At 37.1% G+C, this 11,197-nt stretch overlaps 1 protein-coding gene across 4 annotated transcripts; it reads right to left on the bottom strand.

Annotated features, from left to right (window-relative positions):
• Positions 1-1,230: 1,230 nt before the first annotated feature.
• Positions 1,231-8,137, bottom strand: LOC131326345 (soluble inorganic pyrophosphatase 1). Of its 4 annotated transcripts, none has more exons than XM_058359098.1 (9): positions 7,847-8,137; positions 5,664-5,811; positions 5,537-5,565; positions 3,953-4,018; positions 3,764-3,871; positions 2,856-2,921; positions 2,650-2,770; positions 2,401-2,482; positions 1,231-1,506 (listed from the first exon to the last, which is right to left on the bottom strand). In XM_058359098.1, exons 2-9 carry the CDS (start codon positions 5,800-5,802, stop codon positions 1,464-1,466), a joined length of 654 nt encoding a protein of 217 aa, XP_058215081.1. In that variant the 5' UTR covers positions 5,803-5,811; positions 7,847-8,137; the 3' UTR covers positions 1,231-1,463. The 4 variants fall into 4 exon arrangements, with proteins under 4 accessions (XP_058215081.1, XP_058215083.1, XP_058215082.1 ...); XM_058359100.1 differs by lacking the exon at positions 7,847-8,137 and adding an exon at positions 6,846-7,228; XM_058359099.1 differs by lacking the exon at positions 7,847-8,137 and adding an exon at positions 6,829-7,046.
• Between the last annotated feature and the right edge of the window lie 3,060 nt (positions 8,138-11,197).

The raw sequence follows: 11,197 nt of genomic DNA, 5'->3' as shown, positions 1-11,197 counted from the left end.
GGTTTTTTTTTGGTCACGAGTGACGTTGATAGGGAACTTCATTTCATGTTTACGATCTTTCACCTTTCATTAAGAGCGACATGATTGTCACTTTAAATCTTGTCAAACTTTTTCTTCTGGTAAAGAAAGATTCAGCGTCTGCTTTCTGTAAAGTAGATTTATCTTGTTGCGTCGGCTACAATTTTATTAGTCAAGACCAATTAAAAATGTACCATATGGTTGATAGATCCAACGGAAGATCTAGCTCATGCCTATCTCTTTTTTGAGTTTCATGGGCATTATTTGAGCTTATGTAATTTGCTTCGAAGTTCTTCACTATGTTTTTTTTGGGTGAGAGTTCTTTACTACGATGTTGTAACACAATATGTAACAAATACTAGTAGTTAAGCATTGTATTTTGTCAAAAAAAAGAAGAAGAAGAAGAAGAAGGAGAAGAAGAAGAAGAAGAAGAAGATAGAAGCATTGTAAAGTAAATTCAGAAAAGAGCAATGCTACCTACAAAACTAAATACAATTCCAGACACAATTTTGTCCCGAGCCGTCCAATTCATCTGTCCCTGCACAGTCAAGTCCGGCCCATTTATGGGCTCCATATTTTGATGATTAGAGTCGTTCCCTTTTCAAACCTTGTTGAGAAGTTCAGTCACAGTAAAAATTAAAGCTGATCGAATACTGCTTGATATACTTTCAGCACACATCTATGTTGCAAAAAATTGTTTTCGATTCAGTGTTCAAAACTTTATTGTTTCAATATTTTGTAAGACAAATGTGTTCCAGAAGCATATCGTATGTTACCCGATCAACGCTTTTGTCATAACTTTAAGTTGGTCTAAAAACTAAATACTCCGCTTTGATCATCAACTTGGGCCCGAAAAAGGCCCACTGCTGGGCCAGACTAGAGGTCCCTCAGCTGGGCAACAGCAAAGAGGACGAACCCAGAAATATAAAGAGAAGAATACAGACCCAAGTTTTCCTGAAGAATTCGCCAGGCCTCGGCAATTAAGCTTATCAGACACGAGCCCCGTAAATGTATCGGAGGAGAATTCACTTCTGTAGAATAGAAGCTAAGCCCTATTTGGCCACACCTAAGATGGAAATGTAACTTTGATCAGGTGGGCAAGTTTTAGAAGACATGGGAAAGCTGACAAAATCATTCCACTTGGCCCCGGTTCGCTACAAATAATGGCAGCAAATAAGTAGTAGTGAACAAAAAATACTTTAATACATCAAATGGCAGAAGCTTCAACTTGTAAGTTTCATTACTGTCAATGTATAGAGAGCGATTTCGCCACCATCACCATGAACTATAAGGAACAATTCATCCGTTAACATGATACAAGCCCACAAATGTGAATCCACGGGTTCATATGCAGCGGAATGTTGAGAAGATTTGAAGACAATGAAGCAAGATATAGATAAACTACCAACAGCACCAACGAGCGTGATGTTTATGGTAAATGTGAACTACCGCCTCAAGCTTTCCACGATATAGTCCGCATAGAGATCCCTACATGGTTGAACAGAAAAAACACGATAAGATTTAAGGTCATAATCCATGTAGATGAGATTGATGACAAGCAGAGTATTAATTGATGAAAATCCTTACAAAGTGAAAGATGGAACTCTAACGATGTATGGGTGTTGCCGAGTTTTAAAAAAAAAATGTATGGGTGTAAATCTAGCAACCAACACCAGCTGGAACAAAGCTAGAGAAATCATTTCATGGAGACCACGGTAAGATAAGAAAAAGATTAAAAAAAAATTAGTTTCACGAAATCTATAATCTTTCTTCTGTGTTATAATAGAATAACCAAGAAATCAAAAATCTGTCAGTTTATGGTGTATCATATATCTGAATAAATCAACCTCAATGATATTTGTATTAATAGAAAAGGCAAAAGGCACATACATACATATCTAAAAAACACATCGATGCTATCTAAAAAACACATCGATGCAATTACGTAATATGTGAAACAAGTGAAGTTGTTTACGCAATATTTATGTTGAATACTCATAAAATAGAGGTCAATCAAAAGAAGTTTTCAAATTGGGCTATCCCATAAAAATTATCCAATCAATACGTGGATAGTACCATAACTACGGAGCAGACGTTCATCCCTGCAAACAGGCTTTCAACACCAAAAGGGGTAAATGTAAGATAACGGAAGGATTGAAAACTAATTCGAAGTCACAGAAGCTAGGCCCTTCAGGGTATGGTTGAAACACAAATGGCTTCTTCTGTAGTCAGTTCTACCAAGGCTCATTCAATCTTGCATCATTGTTTATTGTGAAGCAAACAGCTTGATGTTGACTGTATGGATGAGTCCATCCAATACAACACACATACTAAGTATAATGGGAAAAAGAACACTGAAACATAGTATAATTGATCACTTACATTGACTGCTGGATAGAGTCAACCGCTTTTGAGGCAGGCAGGAAATCATTAACGGCAACCTCCTTGTTCTCATTTTTCTTGTCTATTTACTAGTTAAGAGAAAACTACATTCTTCTATTTCCTTTCATTTTGCAGCTTTCTGGAAGAAAACGAACGGTGTAGGGTAGAAATATTTGCTGTATACATCGTATCAAAGATGCAAGGCACAAAAATTGATCAAATATAAATGAAAAAGTTTTACAAGGATACAGTCCTCAAAGAAGCGGCGAATCTCAGCCAATCGATGTGGTGGCAGGTCCTTGATATCAGTATACCCCTTGTACTCGGGATCATCAGCACACACTGCAATTATCTTGTCATCTTTCTCACCCTTCATTCAAGAAAAAGGTTAGTATTTCCGATAGCTGAACCAAACTCAGCCTATCAAAACTTAAATGTAGGGACAGTATACATGCCTGATCAATCATAGGCATAAGACCTATTGCTTTAGCACGAAGAAAGCATCCTGGAAGAACTGGCTCCTGTATTTGTTCGTAAAAGCTTGTGGTAAAGCATTGCATGGCAGTATAAAAATAAAAATCTGGACTACATGTGCATATGGAAATGAATTTGTAGTGGACTATGTCACCCAATTGAGGTGCAACCGCAAGGCTACTGTAAATCGGACCACGCATACTCCAATGCTGTAACATTTGGGTGGTAAAAAAGTGTATTATGGTGACTCGTCACTTTAGAATTCAATTATCCTGCAATAAAATCCACTGGTTCTGCTAAAATCCACTACCCCATCCGGAGCACGTGAGAATCTACACCTTGTCATCAGGTAAAAAATGGAAAAATGACATCTTAACAAAGTCATCAATTTTCTACGTACAGAGTAACCTTTTTCCCTTAAATTTGCAATGTAAAACCCATCTCAAGGTCATTAGACAGTGTTCATTTATGGATTGAAATATGTCTTTCTATCATTATCTGAACAGGGTTTGCTGTCCAATAATACACCTGGCAGAATAGAACCAGTATAGCCAACCAAGGGGCCACCCCTTGCAGTGAAAATTATGTTCTCTTTTGATTTGTTATGTTAAACATTTTCACTCATTTCTTCACAGATAGAAAGACTCTAAAAGACACCACATGAGCATTTCTCTTCCACTTCTCTGTCTATAACTACTTGTTTTCATAGGTCTCTGACTCTCTCACTGTAACAATATAGTAATACCTTCGAAAGATTCTGACCAAGCTAATAGTCCCCAAAATTTAAAATCTCATAAGGAACCAGAAGCAGGTTACAAAATATTTGGCCATAATTGCTAAGGTAAGCAAATAATTGCAAATGTCAGTGATTGCATATCAAACAGCCCACCTGCATAATAACTAAGACATCCAGGGGGTCATTGTCCTCGCAGAGAGTACGAGGGATGAAGCCATAGTTATGTGGATACACAACTGATGAGTATAGCACACGGTCGACCTGCAAACATACATAGGCTTAAGCAACCTTGTAAGATGGAAAAAAAATCTACTGATATGGCAACTGACTAGTCATGATTACCTTGATCATTCCAGTTTTCTTGTCAAGTTCGTATTTCACCTTACTACCCTTGCTGATTTCAACCACCTGAAATAATTAACACATTTATTCTAGAGTATGTGTGAAGCGAGACCTCTAGATATTCTGTGATTGTTTATGGGCAGTTTGCACAAGGGATTGGATCATCTCCAGTCCATTTGGAGGGACTAGACGGTCCAGTCCGACCTATGTTCAGGCTCTTTCCAGGCTTATTTTGGTGATTGGGACCTTCACTCTTTGGGCCTCACTGAGAACATTAGGCACGCCAAAAATCATGTTGATCAGCTATCGTCTGATATGTTTTCATAGTAACAGATTATCTTGAGAAAATGGATTTCTATGAAGTGTTGCAATGTTTTCAAAAGCCATATTTCCAAGATAAAAGTGTTACACAAACATAGCACACAATATCAGATCAATATGATTTTTTGCATACTTGATGTTCTCGAAGAAGTCTAAAATGGTGGACCGTCCCAATAATTGAAATGGAAATGGAAAGAGCCTAAAAATGGGTCATAATGGCCATCCAATTTCTCCAAGAGACTGGAGAGGATCCATTTCGTCGTTTGTAAAATTGACAGAAGGTAAAATAAAGAATATCTTTATACACATACAATGAAAAAAACTATCTCTAAAGTGATAAAAATTCACATCTGTACTAGCTAGTAAGGACTTGTTTGAAACTTCAAACCAAGTGCGTATCACAAACGATGCTGGTATACGTTTTTTGAGGACTCAAAGAACTAAAGCCATTTTGCCTGGTATAAGAAATGCCCCCTCCATTTTCCCAAACAAAAGAGCATGAAGCAAAATTATCTGTCTCCACTACATAAAGCAAAATTTTGATGATTGCCAGGTTCCTTAATCATGGGATAGCAAAGTATCTGATGAAGCTTATGCCCACAGCCACTAAATCCCCTTTGCACAAACATGGTACAGACTAGAATAGTACTTGAGCAAAAACAGACCAGAACAAATTTTTTAAGGCAATACTGCCAGTTGTTTTCTATGTATTCCCATAGGTACTGTGGGACCTTAAACAAAATCAATAAGTTGGTTAAATACCATAATAGCAAACACGTGCAGTTGTTTAGAAGCATAATTCGAAATAGAAAACAGAAAAGTGGGCAAAACACTATACACCACATCAAAACTGTGGACAAAATTGTGTGGGTTTTTCAGAAGTCCAAACTCCAAAAGGGAACACATCAAATAAGGTCTACCCTTAGTCAAATAGTCCTTCAAAATGCTTTGCGCTCCCGCAGTCAATCCTCGCACTGCGCTCGTGCTTCCATCGTTCTCGCGAATTTTAGCAGTTTGAGATATTTTCAAAAACTTGGGGATTATGTGACTGTCTACCTCTACTCTTCATGTCATGTAACCAGTTCAAAGGTTTATTAACTATGCTTAGTGTTTAAAACTAAAACTGTTGATTTTGTTATGCTATTCCTCCAACAAAAAATATTCAACTTGAACTACAATTGGTCTTCCTTGTGTTTATCCTCTAATTTTTAGAATGCTAAAATTAGCCAATAAATTCAGCCATATCAAGTTCTGAATCCTTACACAGTTGAAAACTGCAGGGGCTCCAGGTCCTGCAATGAATCATAAGGACAGAATTACAGACCAGAGATATTATATCAGTAAAAATCAAGAAAATTGTATCAACACTCAATTCCTTATAATAAAATACCTATCTCAAGATCATGCCAAGGATGTGCAGCAATTGATTTTCTGGTCATGGATGTAAGAATTCTTTCATTAAGAGGCCCATGAGATCCATGACCATGAGAATTAGGTGCTTTGTTTGGTATCTCGGTAGGTAGATCCATACTTGCAAGCTGCATGGACAACAATAACGGCGGTAAGGTTTCTCTCTTCTGTGACACAAAACTAGCGACTAACTTTACAAATTACTGGGCATTATAATAAAATGAAGCACTTTAACAACATCCATGTCCCAAAATTCTAATGAAATTGAGCCAGATTACATTTTCCCATAAATACATAATGTAAATTGCAGTCTTGCAGACCATATGAAATTTGCGTCAGATGAAAACTGCCATTGACAGAGAAATGGGCATTGCTTCATGTCTAGTAAACTAACAAAGCTAGTAATCAAAGGTATATCCGGAGAATAAAAACACTAACACATAACACACATAACCCCTTATATTGGAGTCACTGATGACCTTGACCATACATTACACAACCTAGAAATACTTCATATCATAGAAATTTACAACTCTTATGACCCAAAAATGTAGATGTGGTCCAGCCACTTGCACTATAAAGCAAAACAAACAACCTGAAAATGGGAAGTAGCATATATACCACCCTTCCGCAAGGAGGGAAGGAAACACGTAAGAAACTAAAATTTAAGATGCATCTTGAACTAAGATGACTTCTGAGCTCTTAAATTGCGTTATGACTATGAAATAAGACAGAATTTAAACACATGATAACATAGCAAGGATGGAACAACCACACTTCAAAAGCCACAGGCAGTTGGGTCACATGATTTTGGAGCCTCGTATGTGTGTTAATAATCTTAAGAAATGTCATCACAAATAATTCACACGAAATGCACTAAATGAAGCACGAAGACAGACAGAAGTAAATTGAAGTGGTCATAACATGATTCTTTGGACCTATGTATGATAAAATCGGAACATCCAACTTAGCAAAGCCATGTTTTAACTATTTGCACCCAGCAACATGCCAACATCAAATCTGGAATCCAATCTCGCTCTGTCTACGATTATACTTCCTTGATACTTCCTAACATGACAAATAGACAAGTCTTGAACACAAAAGTCAAACATGGTCTAACAAAAGATCAAGGATAACTAAATTACCGATTAAAGGAAATTACCGACGAATATATCAGGATTAAAAGACCCCAGCAACTGTAGGGCAGATAGAAGGTCCGCCAAAATACCTCAACTGAATTAGAAATGCATCGTTTCAAACCTTGACCTCAATTCAATAGGTTTTGGGATATTTTATCATCAGAAGTTGGCACAGTGATGATACTCATTAAACTATTCTCAGTGCCCGAATATGCTTCAACTATCAGTCAAAGCCAAACCAAATTATGATTATGCTATACATTCAATCTAGTGATATACATTAAATTACAATATTTAACGTAGTGATAGACATTAACTATTCCCTTCTGTTACTTCTCAGCCCTAGAAAAAAAAAATAGGAAATGACTTCTTTGCCGTATGTGTTAGCAGTCCGGGCAATCTCCGCCGCACAAAAGTATTTTTAACAGTAAGATAGATTATATAAAGACTCCAAAAAATAGTTACTTCCCGGGAAGAGTCTTTTTCTAAAATCTAAACCATTGATTATTAAAATGAACGGACGAGATGAGACTGAAGAGTCTTTTTCTAAAATCTAAATCAGACTTGGTCCAGGCAATCTCCTTCGTACAAAAAGTGTTTTTAATGATTAGATTTTGTTGAACTCGTCGTGTGGGAAGAATGTTTTAAAATCTAAACCATTGATTACCGGAATGAATGGACGAATTGAGACTGTAAAGACTTATTATGTGCTACGAACACAAAAAAACACAGATCTGCCGAAACGCAGAAAAATCGCACCAAATTTTCAAGTGTCTCAGCTGAACTTTAGAACGCGAAATTACAACAATCCCCAAACAAATTCACAAGCACATGCACGCACGTGCATTTATTTAGAAAAGGTGTAAGCATACACCGGAATTTGAAGAGAATCGACGTTGAATCGGAAGGAAAAAAAAAAACTCCGATTAAACGCTGGAAACTGAAGCCTTACCAGGACAAGGGGGAAAAAAAACTGCAGAAGAAGATAGATCTCAGCGCTCGGAAAACCGAAGTTGAAACGTACCTGAAGTGATGAAAGAAGTAGCCTTCTGTGAGAAGAGTTGAAGGAAAGGCTCAGATCTCGAGGCGTGAGAGAGAGAGGGGGGGGCACTTGGGAAGAGGAAAGCTGAAGGTGTACGCGTTCCCGCTCTGTGCTTTTTCTTCGCTTTATATATTATGTGCTCAGAGAAGAAGATGAAAAAGGAAAAAGAAGAAGAAAAGGACAAAGGAGAAATTCCCTACGTTTCTTCATTCTCGGTCCTTCTATGGGTACGGATGGAATGGGTATGGCCCGTGCATTACGGTTGTTGGGCTCATTTCGGAGTTTCACACGAATAATCCGAGCAATTCAAAATAATTTTTCAAATGGTCTTGCAAGAAACCAGCTCAATTGGATATCTCTGAGTTCTCGATCCAAACTTTCATTCTTCATTCATAATTTAGAATCCTAACTTCTAAATGAAAAATTGAAAGAGTAGACCAAATACTTATGAATATTCAATTGAGGTGATTTTTTTTAAAAGTATATTCAAAAATTATTTTAAAATTATTGAACGACATGGATCATTTATGTGAAATTTCGAAGTAGGGTCCACACTGTATGTGCCCTGTCCGTACCCATTTCATCGGTAGCCATAACTTTCCTGTTCTCTCTCTCTATTTTTATAATATTATATACACGCGACTAATGGCATTTCCTTTTTAATAAAAATGAAATGATATAGGTACCGACCGAGCGGAGGGAATTCATACCGACTGGCTGCACCAGACCGTCTCTGGCCACCAAACAGCCAATTTGAGCAGTTCAAAAATTCTACAATAAAAACCGATGGGACCCACGCGAGAATCAATGACATTCAATGTGTGTAAGGTGTTTGATCTAAACACCATTTTTTAGATCAAGCACTGTACATGCATCTGATGCCATTGGTTCCCGCAAGGAACCATCGGTTTTTTTTTTAGAATTTTGAAACGGCTCGGATCGGCCGTCCGGTGGCCGGAGACGGTCTCTGCGCGGCCGGTCGGTACTCATGGCATTTTTTAAGTTTGGAGAGAGACTAATGCCATGTGGAATCGGAATATTCTAACGGATCGAAGAATGACGTGAAGCCAGCTGCGCTGTTCCGGTACGTGTCGGAATGTAGTTGGACGGTTCGTCTGAGCTGGGGGACAATAGGGGACCCAGTGCGGACGAAGACGGAGTTCCTAACGGTCGTGGACTCGTGGGGCTAATTTTTCCCGGAAAATTAGTCTTAACTATGGTAAAATAATTTTCATTGATGCAAACAAAATAATTTTTAATAGAGCTCCTTCAATTTTTTGAATTTTTTAGCCATAAGGCCAAAACATGTTTAAGTACTTTCATATTGTTTTAGAGTTTAACAGTTTTAGATACTTTCATAGGGTACCTTAGTGTTTTGGGCACTTTCATATATACAGTACCCTAGAATTTTAAGTATTTTCATAGGGTATTCTAGGATTTTAGCCACTTTCATATGAACATTTGTCCTTATGTTTGATTGCGAAATGTGTTTGTTCTTTACCTCAAAAAATGGAAATATGAGAAATTTTTGCTAAGTCTAATGCTATATGTACCAACTGAGGGGGAGAGAAAATGTACCGCAGGCGGGATGCACGAAAAATGGGTACTCAGATCAAGTACCCTACACACCTCGGATGCCGTTGATTCCCGCGAAAGCCCATTGATGTTTTTTGTTAGAATTTTTGGATGGCTCGGATCGGCCGTCCAGTAGCCGGAGACGGCCCGCCGGAGGCCATCGGTACGTTTTCTCTCCCCCGGTCGGTACATGTATATTTTCAATTTTTTTTACCTTATCGAAAACAGGAGGGGAAGGAGAGATTAATCAAAAATGATAAAGGTACATATTTTTAATCTGTACCTTCGTGTACAAATCAGTTTTGAGCCCGTTTTGGGTTCTAAAAAAAATTCGATCCACTCATTTTGTTTAAAATACTTTATTCATTAGGGTCTCCGTAAAAAATCAACGAAACTGGATATCATTATGGGTGTTTGCGATACATCCAACTTTGCTATAGAATTCTAGCCCGAATTCTTGGACAAAATTGGATGCATAGTAAACGCCTCTACCGATATTCGATTTAGCTTATTCTTTGCAGGGATCCTGAGCAAAATATTTTAAACAAAATGAGCAAATTTGATCATTTTTTTAAACCCAAAACGGGCTCAAAACTGGTTTCTACGCGGGGTATGTATATACTGGTATGTCTGTACCAATAGCATCTCTGGAGATTAATTTAGTGTTTATTGTCTCGTGGTTCTTCAAGCGCTTCTATCGACTATCGCCACATGTGAAATTCATACAATTAGTGTCGAGCCCTATTTAATGTATGACGGTGGAAGAATTTGAGACATCACGGCAGTATCCCAAGAGTTGTGGGTAATTTTTTAGTAAGGAGTGTTTTGCCTATTGGATCTAGTCGAGCCGAGCTAAGCAGTGCCACATCAGCAAAATCACAGGAGCAAAAGTGATCAGCTCCGCTCCATACCCATTTATAAACTCGCTCTGAGTTTAAAACAATGATTCAAATTATTCATTTCCTAGAAATCTAGTGTGGAAACTTTTATAAGTAATAATAAGTTTGATCGGTATCAATAAGTACATAAAAAGAGATTGTATTTTAATAGTAATTAAAATAACAATAAAAAAATTTAAACACTTAAACCATCTATTTTATATATTAAACAAAATCTAGTTCGTTCATATCGTTATCAATATTTGTAAAGATGACTTTGTATAGATGTGATCATACTTGTTAGCCCCTATGAAATGAACAATTCAAATCAATATTTTGATATAAGATCCTAAATGAGACAATGAAGAAGCATAGACATGGACTAGTTTTTCACCCTGTTGTCTTACCACATTTTGCTTCTTATTTTTATGGACATTTTGCTTCTTATTTTTATAGACATTTTGCTTGTTAATAATTTCATTACACCTAGCACTACTATTGCATAATGATGTTTATGTTAACTCCATATCCATTAAGGCATTAAGCACCCATTTAGCCTTTTGCATAGATTTTGCATTATTTTGTGGGGAGCTTTATTGAGAGAGAAAAATCCAAGAAATTCTACTTCTTCACATAGAAACAAAAAATAAAAAATAAATACAAGTTTTATGTACGTTTTCCTCCCTTCGAGACCTTGAATGAAATCAGAACAATACAAAAACACTAGTACTTGTTTTTTAACCTGCTGACAAAAACTTCTACACATATCTAATATCAATTTCACATCGGTGTTTTACCTATACTTTTGTTGTGTACCTTCTATAAAAGAGTGCCTATGGTTAGAATTTTATAATTAGCTAGCTTTTCCATTGTAACTAGA

This window comes from Rhododendron vialii, chromosome 5a (assembly GCF_030253575.1).
Source record: "Rhododendron vialii isolate Sample 1 chromosome 5a, ASM3025357v1".
Classification (NCBI taxonomy): Eukaryota; Viridiplantae; Streptophyta; class Magnoliopsida; order Ericales; family Ericaceae; genus Rhododendron; species Rhododendron vialii.
This window is presented reverse-complemented; position numbering and strand designations above follow the sequence as displayed.